Below are 22,877 nucleotides of genomic sequence, written 5' to 3' on the forward strand. Positions count from 1 at the left end.
GTACTAGAAACAAACTTCAAATGTTCATCATTAGTTCATATTTAAGGAAGAATTAATAACTTGTTCTTTAGTAGATTGTTGTTGTGTAAATCTACACTTAATAATAAAGTTTAATCACTTTTAAAAGTGACATTTCACAAGATTTTTTAAAGATGTAAAATCTTTGGTGTCCCCAGAGTACATATGTGAAGTTTTAGCTCAAAATACCATATAACGTAACAATTGCCACTTTGTAGGTGTGAGCAAAAATGTGTAGTTTTTGAGTGTGTCCTTTTAAATGCAAATGAGCTGAACTGCACTAAATGGCAGTGCCATGGTTGAATAGTTCAGATTAATTGGATGTATTATCCCCTTCTGACATCACAAGGGGAGCCAGATTTCAATTACCTATTTTTTCACATGCTTGCAGAGAATGGTTTACCAAAACTAAGTTACTAGGTTGATCTTTTTCACATTTTCTAGGTTGACAGAAGCACTGCGGACCCATATACAGCAATTAAACATGGGAAAAGTTTTATTTTCATGATATGACCCCTTAAATGCATTACTTTTTAATAAAAAAAAAAAAACTTTTGGCTCCTTAATAGATTATATGAGATTTCATAAACACAGAGTTGTATTCTCATCTTTTTACAGCTGGGGACCCAGAGCCAGAAAACTTAAACCCCTGTTACACTGGAAATCATGATTGTGATACAACAGCGCAGTGCGTGCCGGGCGATGGAGAGCTGTTCACATGCCAATGCGCCACAGGTTACAGAGGAGACGGTCGCAACTGTTACGGTAAAAGACTGTTTTGAATCTTCTTGTGCCTTCTCCCCAAACACGTACGCTTGAGCTGTAAATTCATGTCGTGGTTGTTTGACACTATGTTTAATCTGTTGAGGGTCTGGAGTTAGTACTCTGGTAACACTACACGTTCATTAAAACCAAGCATCTGCGGAACATCAACACCACAGTCAGAGAAAAAAGTGGGGGTCATCACGACCGTGCATTAGCACCACCAGCCGTTTGTTATCCGATGAGTCAGATACAAAGTAGAGGAAACCCAGGGTCTTTTCTCAGTCTAATGTCTCTCATCATCTCCCTCCCACTGTTGCCAAACCACACAATACGAAAGACCAGACAGTGTTTAGATGGATTTTGGGAGATGTGTAGGGCTGTGGTGCGCCTGGGGAGCATTTGCAAGCAAAGACATCGTAGTTTTGTTTGAGACATACAAGCGGTGACCACATCCTCATCTGTTTGTTGGATGGGGAGCACTTAGGGCCCAGATGTGTCCTTGATTCAGAATAAGAGAGAAAATCACACCTCATTGACAAGAGATGTTGTCATGCAGATGTGTGACCTCCTTGATCTGTGTTAGCTAATCCTGTTATGACAGAGCATTTATTTGTTTACTTTCATCTTTAAATGTAGGATTTCATATATCATTCCTTTTATATTTCTTTTTACATCAATTTATATTTAATTGTTAATCTAAAAATATTTGTAATGCAGTGAGCAATAGCGTAGGCCTATTAATATATTAATATGTAATATTATTTTATATTATTAAAAGTGTGCTGAAGATCGAACACATTATATTATTTTGAATATCGAGTAGTGCTGGGCAAAGATTAATCGCGATTAATCGCATACAAAATAAAAGTGATTTTTTTGTGCATAAAATAAGAGTGTGCTATGTGTAGTTATTATGTAAATATAAATACACAATAAATTATGTATGTATTTAAGAAACATGCACATGTGTATATATATTTTTTTATATTTTTATATATTCAATAGGGCTGGGCAAAAAATAGATTTTTCGATTAATCGTTTTTTAAAACGTGGTCTCAAAGGCCATGAATCGTTTTTTTTTTTTTATGAAATAACCTGATCCTGTTTGATCAAGGAATGTGACTGTTTTGACTTTTTTCAGCATACATTTTTCATCTTGCATCAAAATTATATTGTATTTAACAAAATTGTACGCATTTGAAAATTAGAGATGGGTTCTGTTTTAGTGTACCTAAAATATAAAAGTGTAATATACAGGTTGGTGGCTCCTAAATTATTTTAATTAATTACCCATTTGTAAACTTATGTTCACTGTTTTTTTAATAAATAAAGTATTTGTATTAAATCTATATTCATCGAACAGAATATAATATAAAAATCGCTCCGTGAATCGGAATCGAACCGAGAACCGAAATCGAATCGTTCTGATAGCTTATGAATCGAAATCTGATTGATCCGGAACATCTGAATCGATACCAAGCCCTACTATTTAATATTAAAATATAAAATGAATAATGTGTGTGTGTATAATAATAACACGCAGTACACACACATATATTATGCAAAAAAAATCACTTTTATTTTGTATGCAATTAATCTGGATTAATCTTTACTAAACACTAATCGAGTAATCTTGAAATTAAGATCAAAAAACCAAAATACTCTCACGAGTAGTGCAAAGCCTAAATCAATTATCCAAATCGATTATTCTCAACATTTGTAAGTATATCGAAATGACAAATTTTAGGAATATCACCCAGCCGTTCGCAATTAAAACATGTGTACATGCATACGCCAATTGTAAAATTCTTCGTTAACAGAATAATACGCGCGAACTGTTCACGCATCACTGGATTTTTTTAACCGGTCCTATTTGCGCATGCATGCGCATACAGGAGTATTTAGTAAAGGCCATGAGAGGTACTGCAATTTGTTGCAATGCGCATGCATCAAAAACCTGTACCTGTAATGTACGAGTTAAATAAAGTATACTTTGTAACGCTGTGCCTATTACTGTGGGGTGCACTTGCATACCTGTAAAAAACACATAGGGCCCTATTTTAACGATCTGAAACGCAAGTGCGAAGCGCAACGCGCAAGTGAGTTTGTGGGCGGATCTTGGGCGCTGTTGCTATTTTCCCGGCGTGAGAAATAACTCTTGCGCCGGGCGCAAATCAATAAGGGGTTGGTCTGAAGTAGGTTCATTATTCATAGGTGTGGTTTGGGCGTAACGTCAAATAAACCAATCAGAACGTCATCCAACATTCCCTTTAAACGCAAGGGCGCAAGTTCCATGGCGGGTTGCTATTATTATGACGGATTTACCAGGCGCACTCCAGGAGCGGTTCACAGCCGAGGAGACCGACGTCCTTGTACGGGGGAATCCCACGCTTGCCAGCATAAATCGGGCACGCCGTGTAACGGGAGGTGGATCTACCTCAGGACTTGACCCCAGCAGAGGACATCGCTGCGTCCACCCTCACCGCTGAAAGGGTTTGGGGGCTTTGAAATCGGACCCAAGAAACGCAAGCAAGGTCCAACCCCAAAGTACTCTTACAAATCAAGTTCATATACATTAAGGTTTCTTATGAAAACATTTAATTATTATTTACATAAAATAAACGTAATACAGCCACACAACAAAGTTATGAAAATATTTTAATCGTTATTTGCATGAGAATAAATAAAAACTATCACCACAATGCTCACCACTATGATTCCCCTTATCTCGTGTATTAATATTTTTAAGTGTAACAATTTATGATTTGCAAAAATAACTGTTGCATCTGTGTAGATTAGATAAGCAAAGTGTATGCGCGTTGTGCACCCTATACATTATGGTCAAGCATGCGCCCTTAAAATAGCATAATGAACAACGCGCAACGCGCCACTGACTTTAAACTTTTTTTTTCTGGTCAGTGGCGCAATTGTTTTTTGAAACTGCAAAATAGCATCAGGGATGGTTTGCGCCAGAACACGCCTCTTTTTTTGCGCTGAACCACCCAGGGAGCGCAAGTTCATTCCCTAGTTTGCCGACGTGCTTCTGTGATGGGAAAAACCCGCTGTGCGCCGGGGCAAAATACGAATGATACATGCGTCACGGACAAAGTCAATTGCGCTGGGTGCAAGATAGAGCCCATAAATATATTTGGGCCTTAAAGGTAGAAGTATAGTTCAGTTTTCACGCATACGCGAGAGTCTGAGTACATTGTGCGTGATGCAAATTTCGTCAAGATTATATATTTATATATATGAAGAGTTTCGTTGCAAAACGAGATAAATCCGTTTTTAACATTTTTGTCAAAACATGTTTATTATTATGTTATCATATTATTATTTTGTTTTATGGTGCTGCTTAGCTGGATTTTTTAAGTTATGAAGGTTTAAATCAAAACAAATCAAACTGCAGTTGAATTGATATTAATTGGAATGCACAACCAAAAAACTAGATTTCTTAAAAAAAAAAAAAACGGAGTTATCTCGTTTTGCAACGAAACTCTTCATAATGCAAATAGACTATGCTTTGCAAAGCTGTGCGCATACGTTCGCGTACACGTTAAAACAAACTATACTACAGGCTTAAGCCACATTAACCCTTTAGAGAATATATCACACCTCTAAAGTAGTTGAATTTAATCTGGATAGAATTACATAGAATTATTTTAACTCTTAGGTTACATAATATTTACACAATTGTACATTTTTTTAACTATTGCTTTTTTACCTTTTTTTCTTTGGAACAAATCAACACTAAACTAAATCAAACATCCTAATCCAACACAGAAAGGTAATGTCTGTGTCTGGTTATGTGTGGCTATGAGTGTGTTTACAGGCAGAATGTTCCTATTAGAGGATCATTTCATCACCTGTCTCAACTCCTCATTCTAGAGAATACAATAAAGGGTTCCAAGAAAAGAGAGCAGAGAAAAATCAGGAAAGAAAAGAGGGTGGGGGAGTTTTTTGTAACCCTCCCTGTAATTAGCAATGATCAAAACCAGGTCTCCTGCTGACCAACCCGTAACCCACCCGAAGCCTCGGGCCTGTTCTCACGCACTCCGACAGGGACGAGACCCCCGCTGTGTCCTTCTATTATCACAAATGTTAGGATCTCAGGGCATGGTTTATCTCTCCAACACCTGAAGACATGCTTGACACACACCACACCACCTTGTAATGCTTTTCACATACACAATGGCCAAAAGGCATGCATAGAGGTGTTAGAAGAGGAATACTGCAACCTGGTTTGTTAAAATCGTGTTTTTCTTTCTCATTGTAGATATCGATGAGTGTGCAGAAGGTCTGAGCTCCTGCGGACCTCACTCGCAATGTGTCAACCTGCCCGGAAGCCATCGCTGTCTGTGTGAAAGTGGATTTGAATTTGGATTTGATGGACGAACATGTCAGGGTATGAGACTTGCTTGTGACCTCGGCCTTACTTGAACATTCCAGTGTTCCTATTTATCAGTCAATTCTTAATATTTACACATCTGGCAGACTATTTTATCTTAGATACGGGAACAATGCATTAAATCTAATATTAGTTAAAGATTAGGCATTTCTGTCTTTTCCTATTTAAGAAGACTACATGACTAAGATAACGTCGAAGGCTTTGCAAACACACGGTCACCGAGTGGCACGACTTTGACTATGCAGTAAGCATCATGCTTTCCGTCTGAACACAGCTATGGACTCGATCTATAAGGGTTGCAACTAATGTGTGTAACTCAGGCTGTGTTGTGTTTTGTCAGTGGGATGTGAAGTGTTGCAGAGGCTTAATGTTGGCAAAAACCCAAAATCATTCTCTGATTGCGGAGAGAGGCAGAAGTAACCAGAGACGTTTGGGAAGGGGGGTATTTTGAAACAATGACCCAATGTCCTGATTTAGGGAATGTGCGTAGGAGACTCGCAGCTGAAGAACACGAGGGGGTCAGAAGATAGTTAACTCTTCTTCTTCCTGTTCAGCTCAGGATTGTGGCGTCTTGTGCTTTTCGGCTAGACTCCCATTCTAAGGGTTGTGGTTAATGTTTGATGTGGAGTAATGCTGAGAAGTTAGATTTGTTGACTTACAGAATGAGCTTTTTCTTTGTGCAGATGTAGACGAGTGTCGCAACCAGCCGTGTCATGCTCAGGCCTTGTGCTCCAACGCTCCAGGATCTTTCTATTGCCAGTGTCAACCCGGATTTCATGGTGATGGCTTCCAGTGCTATCCTCAGAACGGTAGGGTCATATCTGGTTTTTAAGAGGAATTGGATCTTTGATGCAATCTGACTTTGTCTTGTTCTTCTATATAGGAGGTCGCCCCAAGACCCAGTGCGAGCACCATAGAGACAGCGTTCAGGGTGGAACAGATGGTCTTCCTTTAGTAGGAGCCTTCATCCCTCAGTGTGATGATGAGGGTCAGTACAGACCGCTGCAGTGTCACGGGTCCACAGGTCACTGCTGGTGTGTGGACACTACGGGTCAGGAGAGAGCGGGCACTCGCACTCCACCCGGAAGCCCACCGAGAAATTGTGATGAGCCGGGTAAGAGATGACTACCTGACTACATTTAAAAATAATCTGGAAATGTAAGGGATGTGATGTTCGAGAAGCAGAAATTGTTTTATTGGTTAGGAAGTATCCCTGGTACAAATTCGACAGTTGGCCAATAGCATTCAGTTACAGTTTTCTTTGCTCTATGATGTGTCTTTGCATGTGATATGTAAGATATAAAATGCATAATGTGATGAACAATATTAGCTTTTACAAAAAGTATGATTTTACAGAAAACTGTTTGGGAGTTTTGTATTGGGAATATTTTGGGATTAACATTACGTTCTCTCTCTTTTGTGTATTTCAAGTTCATCCTATTCATCCCAAGACCCAGTGTGAGCACCATAGAGACAGTGTTCAGGGTGGAAGAGATGGTCTTCCTTTAGTAGGAGCCTTCATCCCTCAGTGTGATGATGAGGGTCAGTACACACCGCTGCAGTGTCACGGGTCCACAGGTCACTGCTGGTGCGTGGACAGTACGGGTCAGGAGAAAGAAGGCACTCGCACTCCACCCGGAAGCCCACAGAGAAACTGTGATGAGCCGGGTAAGAAATGAGCTACGTGATTGTGTTTGGATACAGTTAGGAATGGATAGAAATGTGGTGTTCAAGAGGCAGCAATTGTTTTACTTGTTAGATAATATACCTGGTACAAATTCAAGATGCAACTCCACAGGTGGTCCATAAAATTCTGGAAAAAACTATTTCTGATACTAAAAATTTAAGGAGGATTAAATTCATCCATACTTTTTAATGAAAACTGCAAGTTTTGTATTGGGAATATTTTGGGGTTACATATTTGGAAATAACATTCTGTTCTCTCTCTTTATGTATTTCAAGTTCATCCTATTCGTCCCAAGACCCAGTGTGAACATCACAGAGACAGTGTTAAGAGTGAAACAGGTGGTGTTCCTTTGGTAGGAGCCTTCGTCCCTCAGTGTGATGATGAGGGTCAGTACACACCGCTGCAGTGCCACGGGTCCACAGGTCATTGCTGGTGTGTGGACACTACGGGTCAGGAGAAAGCGGGCACACGCACTCCGGCTGGAAGCCCACCGAGAAACTGTGATGAGCCGGGTAAGAGATAAGCTGGCTATGTTTCGAATATAATTACAAAATGGCTGGAGATGTAAGGGATGTGGTGTTCGAGAAGCAGCAACTGTTTGATTGGTTAGAAAGTATCCCTGGTAGAAAATCCAGATGCAACTCCATAGGTGGCCCAAAGCATTCTGGGAAAACAAGCTGTGATCCTAAAGATTTAAGAATTAAATTCATCCATATACTGAGCAATGCATTTGTAATGAGATTCAACTTATTCTGTTGTAGACACAAGCTGCATTCCTCTCTCAAATGAAATTCCTCTCTCTTGCTGGTTTTGTATTGGGAATTTTTGGGGATTACATATTTGGGAATAACATTCTATTCTCTTTTGTGTATTTTTTTAAGTCCATCCTATTCGTCCCAAGACCCAGTGTGAGCACCATAGAGACAGTGTTCAGGGTGGAACAGATGGTCTTCCTTTAGTAGGAGCCTTCATCCCTCAGTGTGATGATGAGGGTCTGTACAGACCGCTGCAGTGTCACGGGTCCACAGGTCACTGCTGGTGTGTGGACAGTACGGGTCAGGAGAGAGCGGGCACTCGCACTCCGCCCGGAAGTCCACAGAGAAACTGTGATGAGCCAGGTAAGAGATGAGCTACGTTGGATACAGTTTAGAAATGGCTGGAGATGTAGTGTTCAAGAGAAAGCAATTAATTTACTTGTTAGAAAATATACCTGGTACAAAGTCCAGATGCTTCTGCACTGGTATATTATAATAATTTGCTTCACATTACAATGGGTTGAACAATATTTGCTTTTACAAAAAGAAATGATTTAACAGTAAACTGTGGGAGTTTTGTATTGGGAATATTTTGGGATTACATATTTGGGAATAACATTCTATTCTCTCTCTTTTGTGTATTTTTCAAGTTCATCCTATTCGTCCCAAGACCCAGTGTGAACATCACAGAGACAGTGTTAAGACTGAAACAGAAGGTGTTCCTTTAGTAGGAGCCTTCGTCCCTCAGTGTGATGATGAGGGTCAGTACACACCGCTGCAGTGTCACGGGTCCACAGGTCACTGCTGGTGCGTGGACACTACAGGTCAGGAGAAAGAGGGCACTCGCACTCCACCCGGAAGTCCACAGAGAAACTGTGATGAGCCGGGTAAGAAATGAGCTATGTGATTGTGTTTGGAGACAGTTAGGAAATGGCTGGAGATGTGGTGGATGTGGTGTTCAAGAGGCAACAATTGTTTTGCTTTTTAAAATATATACCTGGTACAAAGTCCAAATGCTACTGCACTGGTGGCCCATAGCATTTTTGGGAAAACAAGCCAGAACCTGAAAATTCAAGGATTAAGTTCATCCATATAATGAGAAACAAGCTGCATTCTTTTCTGAAATGTTGTATATTTTTAGAGAGTGTCATGTTCATCTGCCTCTATAGTTTTATTTGCTCTTTGCTGTGTCTTTGACGGTAATATATAAAATATAATACTTAACATTACAATGCATTGAACAATATTTGCTTTTACAAAAAAAGTACAATTTTACAAAAAATATTTAGAGTTTTGTATTGGGAATATTTTGGGATTACATATTTGGGAATAACATTCTGTTCTCTCTCTTTTTATATATTTCAAGTTCATCCTATTCGTCCCAAGACCCAGTGTGAACATCACAGAGACAGTGTTAAGAGTGAAACAGGTGGTGTTCCAGGAGCCTTCATCCCTCAGTGTGATGATGAGGGTCAGTACACACCGCTGCAGTGTCACGGGTCCACAGGTCACTGCTGGTGTGTGGACGCTACGGGTCAGGAGAGAGCGGGCACCCGCACTCCGGCCGGAAGCCAACCAAGAAACTGCGATGAGCCGGGTAAGAGATGAGCTACCTGACTATGTTTTCGATATAATCAGGAAATGGCTGGAGATGTAAGGGATGTGGTTTTAAAGAAGCAGCAATTGTTTTATTGGTTAGAAAGTATCTTTTTTACAAAATCGATTTTACAGAAAACTGTTTGGGAGTTTTGAAATGGGAATATTTTGGAATAACTTTTTTGGAAATAACATTCCATTCTCTTTCTTTTTTGTATTTCAAGTTCATCCTATTCGTCCCAAGACCCAGTGTGAGCACCATAGAGACAGTGTTCAGGGTGGAACAGGTGGTGTTCCAGGAGCCTTTATCCCTCAGTGTGATGATGAGGGTCAGTACACACCGCTGCAGTGTCACGGGTCCACAGGTCACTGCTGGTGTGTGGACGCTACGGGTCAGGAGAGAGCGGGCACCCGCACTCCGGCCGGAAGCCAACCAAGAAACTGCGATGAGCCGGGTAAGAGATGAGCTACCTGACCATGTTTTCGATATAATCAGGAAATGGCTAGAGATGTAAGGGATGTGGTTTTAAAGAAGCAGCAATTGTTTTATTGGTTAGAAAGTATCTTTTTTTTTAAATCGATTTTACAGAAAACTGTTTGGGAGTTTATAAGTGGGAATATTTTGGAATAACATATTTGGAAATAACATTCTGTTCTCTCTCCTTTGTGCATTTTAAGTTCATCCTATTCATCCCAAGACCCAGTGTGAGCATCATAGAGACAGCGTTCAGGGTGGAAGAGATGGTCTTCCTTTAGTAGGAGCCTTCATCCCTCAGTGTGATGATGAGGGTCAGTACAGACCGCTGCAGTGTCACGGGTCCACAGGTTATTGCTGGTGTGTGGACACTACGGGTCAGGAGAGAGCGGGCACCCGCACTCCGGCCGGAAGCCAACCAAGAAACTGCGATGAGCCGGGTAAGAGATGAGCTACCTGACCATGTTTTCGATATAATCAGGAAATGGCTGGAGATGTAAGGGATGTGGTTTTAAAGAAGCAGCAATTGTTTTATTGGTTAGAAAGTATCTTTTGTACAAAATCAATTTTACAGAAAACTGTTTGGGAGTTTTGAAATGGGAATATTTTGGAATAACATATTTGGAAATAACATTCCGTTCTCTTTCTTTTTTGTATTTCAAGTTCATCCTATTCGTCCCAAGACCCAGTGTGAGCACCATAGAGACAGTGTTCAGGGTGGAACAGGTGGTGTTCCAGGAGCCTTCATCCCTCAGTGTGATGATGAGGGTCAGTACACACCGCTGCAGTGTCACGGGTCCACAGGTCACTGCTGGTGCGTGGACACTACAGGTCAGGAGAGAGCGGGCACTCGAACTCCGCCCGGAAGTCCACAGAGAAACTGTGATGAGCCGGGTAAGAAATTAGCTACGTGATTGTGTTTGGATACAGTTAGGAAATGGCTGGAGATGTAGTGTTCAAGAGGCGACAATTGTTTTACTTGTTAGAAAATATCCCTTTTACAAAGTCGATTTTACAGAAAACTGTTTGGGAGTTTATAAGTGGGAATATTTTGGAATAACATATTTGGAAATAACATTCTGTTCTCTCTCCTTTGTGCATTTTAAGTTCATCCTATTCATCCCAAGACCCAGTGTGAGCATCATAGAGACAGCGTTCAGGGTGGAAGAGATGGTCTTCCTTTAGTAGGAGCCTTCATCCCTCAGTGTGATGATGAGGGTCAGTACAGACCGCTGCAGTGTCACGGGTCCACAGGTTATTGCTGGTGTGTGGACACTACGGGTCAGGAGAGAGCGGGCACTCGCACGCCGCCCGGAAGCCCACAGAGAAACTGTGATGAGCCGGGTAAGGAAACCATTTGCAAAAGACTAATGTATTAGCTGGTTCTAATGGAAAGTATACAAGTACTAATGCAAACTTACAGGAAAACTTAGTGACTTGCTAGGCTGATTACAACAAAAACTCAGAACATAAAAGAGATTTTGTCATGCCATGCATGCATGGAAGTCTAATAAAATTTATTCAGATTCATTGCATTCGTGTTTTATAATGCACACCATGTTTTAGATGGCCACATCCAACGTCTGTTGTCAAAGTTTTAGCGCTGCTTGCAAATTATGGGCTTTCTAATTTGCTAAGTAGTTTCTCATCATGTGCAAGTAATCATTGTAATCTGTAGCAGAGCCCAGAGAGTCCAGCCTGGTCTGTGTTTGTATGAGATTACAGAGCAGAACGAATAGCAGAGCAGTTTGGGCCATGTCAACGCTGTCCATGAATATATTCCACTTCACCGCAGTTACAAATGCCTACTATTTTTGTTTCTGTTATACTGCCAAAAAAGAAAAAAAATGAGCTTTCAAAATGAGCGGTAAATAGAGACAAATTACATAAATAAACTTCCATGTCCTGCTGCAGACAAGATATCAGGGTTTGCTCAGAATATCTGTTACTGTAGACTTAGCAATGCCAAGGTCCTGGATTCGATTAACTGTGTATCTTGAAGTCAGATTGTTGGAAGTTTTTACATAAATTATGGTTTTCAGGTGAGGGGGGTGACCATAGCTGCCACCAAGAACGTCCTGGCACCACCATGTCTGCTAACCTACAGAATAATTTGCAAAACTAAATAGTTTTTACTGACAGGATTACACATGTTCCTTGTTTCTCTCCCCATAGTAATCGTGCCACCCACCCAGCGTCCAGAGACGGTCTGCGAGCGCTGGAGAGCCAGTCTATTGGAGCACTACGGAGGTCAACCTAACTCTCAACGCTATCTGCCACAGTGTGACTCTGCTGGTGAGTTCAACCCACTGCAGTGCTACGGAGACAGCACCTACTGCTGGTGTGTGGACCGAGACGGACGTGAGGTACCTGGAACCCGCTCACACGATGCTGTGACACCTGCCTGTGAGTACCGCACAGTGTCAATTAATTTAATTAACATTTTGATGCTTCATGACGTCACAAATGCGTCACCTTCTTTGATAGGTATACCTACTGTGGCCCCTCCCACCGTGCACCCTTTGCCACGCCCAGATGTGACCCCGCCCCCAACCGGCACATCCCTCCTCTATGCACAGGGTCAGCAGATTGGAGTTTTGCCTCTTAATGGCACACAGATGGACAAGCAGAGGTCTTCAGTGTTGCTTGCTCTACATGTGAGGCTCTTTATTGATAATAAAACCAAAATGTGCGGCTTTCTTATATACGCATACTAAATCTGCTCCGTGTTCTAACTCACAGGGTTCTATAGTGGTCGGCATCGATTACGACTGCAGGGAGAGAAAAGTGTATTGGACAGATCTGGCAGGGAGGACCATTAATCGGGCTGGTCTGGAGTCAGGATCAGAACCTGAGATTATCATCAACACAGGTGCTCTTATTCTGCAAATAAAAGCTATGATAAACATACAATGCATGGAACCTCAACATATTCAAGATAGGCAATACATTACTAGAAAATATATTTTGTAAAAGTTGTAATGTTTTTATATATGTCAATCTTCTTTAGGTCTGACGAGTCCAGAAGGACTTGCTGTAGATGTTGCGCGCAGGAAACTGTTTTGGGTGGACAGCACACCAGATAAGATCGAAACATCAAATCTAGATGGAAGTGATAGACGAGTTTTGTTTGACACAGATTTGGTCAACCCTAGAGCCATCATCGTAGACTCTCCTACAGGGTATGTACTGCTCGAAAATCATCATTATGAGATCTACACTCTCAAAAATAAAGGTACAATAGTTGTCACTGTGGCAAAAAGCACACCTTTGTACCTAAAGAGTGCATAAACTAAGTACCTCAAAGGTACATATTGGTACCAAATCTACACATATCTGTAAATAAAAGAATGCATATTATTTCCTTGTACCAAATCTACTCATATCTGTACCTTAAAAGTGCATATTTGGACCTCAGAGGTACATTTAGTACCAAATCTACACATATCTGTACCTAAAGGGTGCATATTTTCCCCTTTAAAGGTACATATTGGTACCAAATTTGCACACATCTGTACCTAAAGGGTGCATATTTGGACCTCAGAGGTACAAATTGGTACCAAATCTATACATATCTGTAGCTAAACAGTGCATATTTGGACTTCAGATGTACATTTGGTATCAAATCTACACTTATCTGTACCTAAAGGGTGCATATTATTCCCTTTAAAGGTACATATTGGTACCAAATTTGCACACATCTGTACCTAAAGGGTGCATATTATTCCCTTTAAAGGTACATATTGGTACCAAATCTACACATATCTGTACCTAAGTGGTGCATATTTGGACCTCAGAGGTACATATTGGTACCAAATCTATACATATTTGTACCTAAAGGGTGCATATTATTTCTTTTTAAGGGACATATTGGTACCAAATCTACACATATCTGTACCTAAAGGGTACATATTTGAACCTCAGAGGTACATTTGGTATCAAATCTATACACATTTGCACCTAAAGGGTGCATACTATTCCCTTTAAAGGTACATATCGATACCAAGTCTATACATATCTGTACCTAAAGAGTACATATTTGGACCTCAGAGGTATATATTGGTACCAAATCTATACACATCTGTACCTAAAGGGTGCATATTATTCCCTTTAAAGGTACATATTGGTACCAAATCTACACATATCTGTACCTAAAGGGTGCATATTTGGACCCCAGAGGTACATATTGGTACCAAATCTATACATATTTGTACCTAAAGTTTGCATATTATTTCCTTTAAAGGTACATATTGGTACCAAATCTACACATATCTGTACCTAAAAGGGTGCATATTTGGACCTCAGAGGTACATTTAGTACCAAATCTATACATATCTGTACCTAAAGGGTGCATATTTTCCCCTTTAAAGGTACATATTGGTACCAAATTTGCACACATCTGTACCTAAAGGGTGCATATTTGGACCTCCGAGGTACAAATTGGTACCAAATCTATACATATCTGTAGCTAAACAGTGCATATTTGGACTTCAGATGTACATTTGGTATCAAATCTACACTTATCTGTACCTAAAGGGTGCATATTATTCCCTTTAAAGGTACATATTGGTACCAAATTTGCACACATCTGTACCTAAAGGGTGCATATTATTCCCTTTAAAGGTACATATTGGTACCAAATCTACACATATCTGTACCTAAGTGGTGCATATTTGGACCTCAGAGGTACATATTGGTACCAAATCTATACATATTTGTACCTAAAGGGTGCATATTATTTCTTTTTAAGGGACATATTGGTACCAAATCTACACATATCTGTACCTAAAGGGTACATATTTGAACCTCAGAGGTACATTTGGTATCAAATCTATACACATTTGCACCTAAAGGGTGCATACTATTCCCTTTAAAGGTACATATCGATACCAAGTCTATACATATCTGTACCTAAAGAGTACATATTTGGACCTCAGAGGTATATATTGGTACCAAATCTATACACATCTGTACCTAAAGGGTGCATATTATTCCCTTTAAAGGTACATATTGGTACCAAATCTACACATATCTGTACCTAAAGGGTGCATATTTGGACCCCAGAGGTACATATTGGTACCAAATCTATACATATTTGTACCTAAAGTTTGCATATTATTTCCTTTAAAGGTACATATTGGTACCAAATCTACACATATCTGTACCTAAAAGGGTGCATATTTGGACCTCAGAGGTACATTTAGTACCAAATCTATACATATCTGTATCTAAAGGGTGCATATTTTCCCCTTTAAAGGTACATATTGGTACCAAATTTGCACACATCTGTACCTAAAGGGTGCATATTTGGACCTCCGAGGTACAAATTGGTACCAAATCTATACATATCTGTAGCTAAACAGTGCATATTTGGACTTCAGATGTACATTTGGTATCAAATCTACACTTATCTGTACCTAAAGGGTGCATATTATTCCCTTTAAAGGTACATATTGGTACCAAATTTGCACACATCTGTACCTAAAGGGTGCATATTATTCCCTTTAAAGGTACATATTGGTACCAAATCTACACATATCTGTACCTAAGTGGTGCATATTTGGACCTCAGAGGTACATATTGGTACCAAATCTATACATATTTGTACCTAAAGGGTGCATATTATTTCTTTTTAAGGGACATATTGGTACCAAATCTACACATATCTGTACCTAAAGGGTACATATTTGAACCTCAGAGGTACATTTGGTATCAAATCTATACACATTTGCACCTAAAGGGTGCATACTATTCCCTTTAAAGGTACATATCGATACCAAGTCTATACATATCTGTACCTAAAGAGTACATATTTGGACCTCAGAGGTATATATTGGTACCAAATCTATACACATCTGTACCTAAAGGGTGCATATTATTCCCTTTAAAGGTACATATTGGTACCAAATCTACACATATCTGTACCTAAAGGGTGCATATTTGGACCCCAGAGGTACATATTGGTACCAAATCTATACATATTTGTACCTAAAGTTTGCATATTATTTCCTTTAAAGGTACATATTGGTACCAAATCTACACATATCTGTACCTAAAAGGGTGCATATTTGGACCTCAGAGGTACATTTAGTACCAAATCTATACATATCTGTACCTAAAGGGTGCATATTTTCCCCTTTAAAGGTACATATTGGTACCAAATTTGCACACATCTGTACCTAAAGGGTGCATATTTGGACCTCCGAGGTACAAATTGGTACCAAATCTATACATATCTGTAGCTAAACAGTGCATATTTGGACTTCAGATGTACATTTGGTATCAAATCTACACTTATCTGTACCTAAAGGGTGCATATTATTCCCTTTAAGGGTACATATCGATACCAAGTCTATACATATCTGTACCTAAAGAGTACATATTTGGACCTCAGAGGTATATATTGGTACCAAATCTATACACATCTGTACCTAAAGGGTGCATATTATTCCCTTTAAAGGTACATATTGGTACCAAATCTACACATATCTGTACCTAAAGGGTGCATATTTGGACCCCAGAGGTACATATTGGTACCAAATCTATACATATTTGTACCTAAAGTTTGCATATTATTTCCTTTAAAGGTACATATTGGTACCAAATCTACACATATCTGTACCTAAAAGGGTGCATATTTGGACCTCAGAGGTACATTTAGTACCAAATCTATACATATCTGTACCTAAAGGGTGCATATTTTCCCCTTTAAAGGTACATATTGGTACCAAATTTGCACACATCTGTACCTAAAGGGTGCATATTTGGACCTCCGAGGTACAAATTGGTACCAAATCTATACATATCTGTAGCTAAACAGTGCATATTTGGACTTCAGATGTACATTTGGTATCAAATCTACACTTATCTGTACCTAAAGGGTGCATATTATTCCCTTTAAGGTTACATATTGGTACCAAATCTACACATATCTGTACCTAAGTGGTGCATATTTGGACCTCAGAGGTACATATTGGTACCAAATCTATACATATTTGTACCTAAAGGGTACATATTTGGACCTCAGAGGTACATTTGGTATCAAATCTATACACATTTGCACCTAAAGGGTGCATACTATTCCCTTTAAAGGTACATATCGATACCAAGTCTATACATATCTGTACCTAAAGAGTACATATTTGGACCTCAGAGGTATATATTGGTACCAAATCTATACACATCTGTACCTAAAGGGTGCATATTATTCCCTTTAAAGGTACATATTGGTACCAAATCTACACATATCTGTACCTAAAGGGTGCATATTTGGACCCCAGAGGTACATATTGGTACCAAATCTATACATATTTGTACCTAAAGTTTGCATATTATTCCCTTTAAAGGTAGATATTGGTACCAAATCTACACATATCTGTACCTAAAAGGGTGCATATTTGGACCTCAGAGGTACATATTGGTACCAAATCTACACATATCTGTACCTAAAGGGTACATATTTGGACCTCAGAGGTACATATTGGTACCAAATCTATACATATTTGTACCCAAAGGGTGCATATTATTCCCTTTAAAGGTACATATTGGTACCAAATCTACACATATCTGTACCTAAAGGGTACATATTTGGACCTCAGAGGTACATTTGGTACCAAATCTATAAATATCTGTACCTAAGTGGTGCATATTTGGACCTCAGAGGTACATATTGGGACCAAATCTATACATATTTGTACCTAAAGGGTGCATATTATTCCTTTTTAAGGGACATATTGGTACTAAATCTACACATATCTGTACCTAAAGGGTACATATTTGGACCTCAGAGGTACATTTGGAACTAAATCTATAAATATCTGTACCTAAGTGGTGCATATTTGGACCTCAGAGGTACATATTGGTACCAAATCTATACATATCTGTACCTAAATGGTGTATATTAGTACATCAGATGTACATTTTTTTACCAAATCTATACATATCTGTACCTAAAGGGTGCCATCCCATCCCAGTAACTTCTTTTGTACCATTTTATCTGTGAGCATATCAAGTCAATGTAAGTTATTTGCTACACACATTGGTGCCAAACCATGAAAGCCTTATTATAATCTTATTCTAAGGATTTGATGTTACTAAATTGACCAAAGCTTGTATGTTTGGCTTTACATTGATGCATTTGGCAGACACTTTTATCTAAAGAAACCTTATTGATCAGTTAAGGATTGAACCCATGAACTTTTGTACTTTTACATTAAATATTAAAGGGATACTTCACCCAATAATGATCTTAGATGTTAATGACTTCCTTACTTCAGAGTTTTTCTTTATAAATTGTCTTTCACCTCCTGTTCATATATAGGACCTGTCGAAGCCCCAAAATGTACATACTGTACATCCATCATTAAAGCAATCCAAATGACTAACAAACTATTTCTTCAAGTATCAATGTCTGGGCATCTCCATTTAATTAACCCTCATTTCCTCTTCCTCATTTCCTTCCCATTTGTCCCTACAAGTACACTTCTACCCTCGTACCAAAAATCTGTTGTGCATAGTGTAGAGTAAGAAAGTTAGCGCATGTCAAAGGACGAACGAGAGAACAAGACAAGGTACAAATTGAGAGATTGAGAGCGAGCGAGCGAGCATGACGAGAAAATTAGAAAGCAATGGTACAAATGGGCCCAGATGTTCGTGTTGCTTCGGTGTCTGGCTTGGCTCTCTAGTCTCAGGGGAGGCCAGGCAACGTGTGGGCCAGCAAGTCCAAAAACACGACATCTGGAGCTGAACGCCCCAGCTCGGGTGGAGGACAGAGATATAATACAAACCTCATGGGCCATGAGAAGAACTACACATGCATGTTTTATGTTTGTTGGTGCGGAAATTTACTCCTCGGGCTAATTAGTTTTTCGTGTTTGCGCATAAATGACCGAGTGCGTGAGGTGATGGTTTAGATTAACCAGCTATCTAGATGGAAGTTTGTTATATTGAAAGAAAACTAACAAATCTTACAAGAAGTCATGCGAGACTGCATTTAGAGCCAACATGTAAGCTAAGATGTTTTTGTTTTATGTATCATATGTCTCAAATAGTGTGAAATTGTGATTTCATGCTTAAAAATCTCTAGGGATGGAACGGTATTAGCTGTCCTTTTAATACGGATTCAGGATAACCGATAACTCTTTCAGGAATAATGGTACAAAAGTTGAAAAAGTACCATTTTGGTATGGATATGTACCAATATTTTCCCTTTAAGGTACAAATGTGTACCTTTGAGGTATCAATATGCACCTCTTTGAAAAGGTACCACCCTAGTGACAACTTTTGTACCTTTTTTTTTTGAGTGAAGACCTAAGGTTTTATTCACTGTTATCAGGACATCATTTCTCTCCCAGGCTTTTGTTTAAATCAATGCTAAACAACGCAGAGTAGTTTGTTAGTTTCTAGATTTAGTTGTAAACTATAAAGGTCAATCGTTGGCAGTCAATCCTTTTCACAAAACCTGGTCTTCTTACAGAACCCTCTATTGGACCGACTGGAATAGAGAATCTCCTAAAATTGAAAGCTCCACTGTGGATGGGCACAACCGACGAGTTCTGGTGCGGGATGGCATCGGTTTGCCCAACGCTTTGATTTATGACACCACCACACGACAGGTCTGCTGGGCCGATGCAGGTACGACCTTACAGACCCACAATAAAGTTAGACCCACATACAGTAACGTTTAATTTTTGGCTTTTTCACTATGTGTGCAATTTTGGATATTTTATTTTTGTGATGGACAGGAACCAAGAGGCTAGAATGTATATCACCGAATGGGACTGGCAGACGTGTGATACACAGTAATCTAAACTACCCATTCAGCATGGTGTCCTATGCCAATCACTACTATTACACAGACTGGAGGAGGTATCAGTTTTATGCTTTTTGTTTTTTAAACCTAGCGATCATTGTACTGTGATGTGTTTATTTCATTCTTTTGGTTGTCTTATGTTTCAGAGATGGGGTTATTAGTCTTGGACGTGACAGTCAGTTTACAGATGAGTTCCTACCTGATCAGAGATCTCATCTGTATGGAATTACAGTTGCTCCTCCGCACTGTTTATAAAGGTATACGGTTGTTAAGGATTGATGTCTGTGACCCTGCTTGTTAAATTCAGACTACACTGCAAAAAATTATTTTCAAGAAAAAAAATCTTAGTATTTTGTACTAGTACTTGTTTTCAGTAAAAAATATCTAAAACTTTTTAAATTAAGATGCTTTTTCTTGATGAGCAAGAAAATAATTCCAGTTTTTACACCAACAATATTAAATGTAAGTGATTTTGTGCATAAAACAAGCAAAAAAAAATCTGCCAATGGGGTAAGAAATAATTTCTTGATTTTTTCTTGAATTTCTCTTCTGCTTACCCCATTGGCAGATTTTTTTCTTGTTTTAAGCACTAATTCACTTACATTTAATATTTTTTTTGTCTAAAAACTAGACTTATTTTCTTGGGTCATTTTGCTCATCAAGAAAAAGCATCTTAATTTAAGAATTTTTAGATATTTTTACTGAAAACAAAATACTAAGATTTTTTTTTTTTGAAAATCATTTTTTGCAGTGTAGTCTCACACTGTAAAAAATTACTTTCTTACTTACTATTTTTGTCTTGTTTTAATTAAAAATATCTAAAAATTATTAAATTAAGATGTATTTTCTTGATGAGCAAAATGACCTTGGAAAATAAGTCTAGTTTTTAGACAAAAATATGAAATGTAAGCGAATTAGTGCTTAAAACAAGAAAAAATCTGCCAATGGAATAAGAAACTTTTTCTTGAAATAAGTTTACTTTTTTTTATAAACACTTAATTCAAGAATATTTTTCTTATTCCATTGTCAGATTTTTTGCTTCAGGTAATTCACTAAAATTTTATATTTTTTGTCTAAAAACTAGACTTTTTTTCCTAGGTCATTTTGCTCATTAAAAAATACATCTTAATTTAAGAATTTTAAGATATTTTTACTGAAAACAAGACAAAAATACTGAGTAAGAAAATCTTTTTTTTTTGCAGCGCATAATATAATTATGAGATTAAAAGCATCAAAGTTTGATTTTACTTATTGATTTCAATCTTAAACATGACCTCAGTCAATATTAAAGATATCAAGGTTATATTTTTACATTATGTAGGATGATTTTAGGTAGAAAACTTAAAGGAAAACACCACAATTTTTCAATATTTTACTATGTTTTTACCTCAACTTAGATGAATTAATACATACCTATCTTTTTTCAATGCCTGCACTTTTAATCTTTGTACAGCGCTTTTTGAATGTGTTAGCATCTAGCCTAGCCCCATTCTTTCCTATGGCTCCAAACAAAAGTTTTATTTTGTGCCACCATACTTACTCATGTAACTACTCATATTTAAATAGGGAAAACATGGAAGTGTTTGGTGGCTTCTAAATTCATCCCTGTTTGGAGCCATAGGAATGAATGGGGCTAGGCTAAAAGCTAACACATTCACGAGACGCTGTACAAAGATTAAAAGTGCATGCATTGAAAAAAGATAGGTATGTATTCATTTGTCTAAGTTGAGGTAAGAACATAGTCAAATATTGAAAAACTGTGGCGTTTTCCTTTAAGCTGGCTTCTCAGACTGGGTCACATTTGTATTCAATGCAGAGGTACTCTATAAAAAGTTCCTACTAGACTAAACTTCTAGAATATTGCAAGCCAAGACAGGATTTTATCTGAGTCCAGCGTACCCGTACCTGTGACAGTACCCGTGCAGACATGTCTAAAAGTGTCAAATGTTGTGACAAGTTCATCATGCAGGCAAAATATGGGTAACCTTTTCTTTTTAAGCAAATGACAGAGAACAAAATATCTCAGACATGAGTTGTCTGCTCCTGGCACTTAAGAGAAAAGTAGAAGGCACCTGCTTTCAAATCACTGTAGTTTTGAAAGAGGTGACGAAACATCAGTGTCGCAGAAACACTTCAAAGCATTTCAGATCTTTATAGAGTTAAAAACAGTCTAAGTTGTTATACGTGAGTCTCAAAAATAAAGGTACAAAAGCCGTCACTGGGACTGTTTCTTTTTAAAGTTCCTAATATGTACATTTGAGGTACTAATATGCACCCATGCTTTTTAAAAAGGGTACTGCACCAGTGACGGCTTTTGTACCTTTATTTAGTCTCAATTGCTTGTAAAAAGGCAATTTTCCAGAGCAGAAAAGATAAAACGTGGCTTTAAAAACATCTATAAATGTTTTTTTTTTTTGTTATAGGGAGATGCTAATGACAGAGCCAATATTACATGGTGCTATTTTAGGCAAGTCTTGAAGTACTTGCGGACTGTGGGAATCTCAGAGGAGATGAAAGAAGAGAATCCCGAGTTTCATCAAATGTGCAAATTTACAAACGTGAACATGAATATTTTTTTTTCAAAATAGTTTTGTAAATTTGTTTTATACCTCATTTCTTTCTACTGTACTTTTGTATGTGACTTTTTGTTAAAAAAATAAATAAACCCAAAAACATAAGAACCCCAGAGTTAAGTTGTGTTATTTCTGTTAATAAATAAACTAAAGTGCAATTTTTAAAAATTGCACTGGTCTTTAATCCAACTATCCTTTATAATCATGTTTTATATTTTATAAAACACATTAAAATGTGATATGTGACCTGGATAAGGGTCACATTTTTTTAAATTGAGATTTTAACATGAATAAATATGCTTTTTATTGATGATTTGTTAAGATATGACAATATTTGGTCGAAATGCAACAATTTAAAAATCTGAAATCTACGGGTTAAAAAAAAATCGAAATATTGAGAAAATCACCTTTAAAGTTGTCCAAATGAAGTCATTTGCAGAATAAAAGTTTTTGTTTACATCATATATGTGTGTACTATGTATAATAATTATGTATACATAAATAAACACACATGCATGTATAATTTTAAACTATAAATATTTATATATTAAGTATTTATATATTTTTAAATGTATATAATATATTCCAATATTTTTTAAATATACAACATACATGCATGCCTGTGTGTGTGTATCTTTTATATATATATATACACAAATACATATAATTAGTTACTTATTAATCGTTATGCAGCCCTATTAGCGACAGATATTTCTAAAAGTAAATAATTTTTTTATAAAATTATGCCAGAAATGTACTTAAAGGTGCAGTGTGTAAATTTTAGCGGCA

General features: G+C 38.0%; 1 protein-coding gene across 7 annotated transcripts in view; it reads left to right on the forward strand.

Annotated features, from left to right (window-relative positions):
* nid2a (nidogen 2a (osteonidogen)) overlaps positions 1-22,188 on the forward strand; it is a 44,297-nt gene extending 22,109 nt beyond the window's left edge. The window contains exons 9-29 of one of the 7 annotated variants that reach the window (XM_065253119.2): positions 637-783; positions 5,060-5,188; positions 5,875-6,000; positions 6,075-6,305; positions 6,623-6,859; positions 7,154-7,390; positions 7,760-7,996; positions 8,284-8,520; positions 9,000-9,230; positions 9,454-9,684; positions 9,908-10,144; positions 10,368-10,598; positions 10,812-11,048; positions 11,880-12,110; positions 12,192-12,361; positions 12,447-12,576; positions 12,715-12,886; positions 19,180-19,337; positions 19,448-19,571; positions 19,662-19,772; positions 21,939-22,188. In XM_065253119.2, coding sequence (XP_065109191.1) covers positions 637-783; positions 5,060-5,188; positions 5,875-6,000; positions 6,075-6,305; positions 6,623-6,859; positions 7,154-7,390; positions 7,760-7,996; positions 8,284-8,520; positions 9,000-9,230; positions 9,454-9,684; positions 9,908-10,144; positions 10,368-10,598; positions 10,812-11,048; positions 11,880-12,110; positions 12,192-12,361; positions 12,447-12,576; positions 12,715-12,886; positions 19,180-19,337; positions 19,448-19,571; positions 19,662-19,770 — 3,842 coding nt within the window. In that variant the 3' untranslated portion in view covers positions 19,771-19,772; positions 21,939-22,188. The remainder of the gene's footprint in view (positions 1-636; positions 784-5,059; positions 5,189-5,874; positions 6,001-6,074; positions 6,306-6,622; positions 6,860-7,153; positions 7,391-7,759; positions 7,997-8,283; positions 8,521-8,999; positions 9,231-9,453; positions 9,685-9,907; positions 10,145-10,367; positions 10,599-10,811; positions 11,049-11,879; positions 12,111-12,191; positions 12,362-12,446; positions 12,577-12,714; positions 12,887-19,179; positions 19,338-19,447; positions 19,572-19,661; positions 19,773-21,938) is intronic. The other 6 variants (XM_065253128.2, XM_073812337.1, XM_065253127.2 and 3 more) reach the window with 6 other exon arrangements.
* Positions 22,189-22,877: the final 689 nt, after the last annotated feature.

The sequence above is a fragment of the Paramisgurnus dabryanus genome, chromosome 17 (assembly GCF_030506205.2).
Source record: "Paramisgurnus dabryanus chromosome 17, PD_genome_1.1, whole genome shotgun sequence".
Taxonomy (NCBI): domain Eukaryota; kingdom Metazoa; phylum Chordata; class Actinopteri; order Cypriniformes; family Cobitidae; genus Paramisgurnus; species Paramisgurnus dabryanus.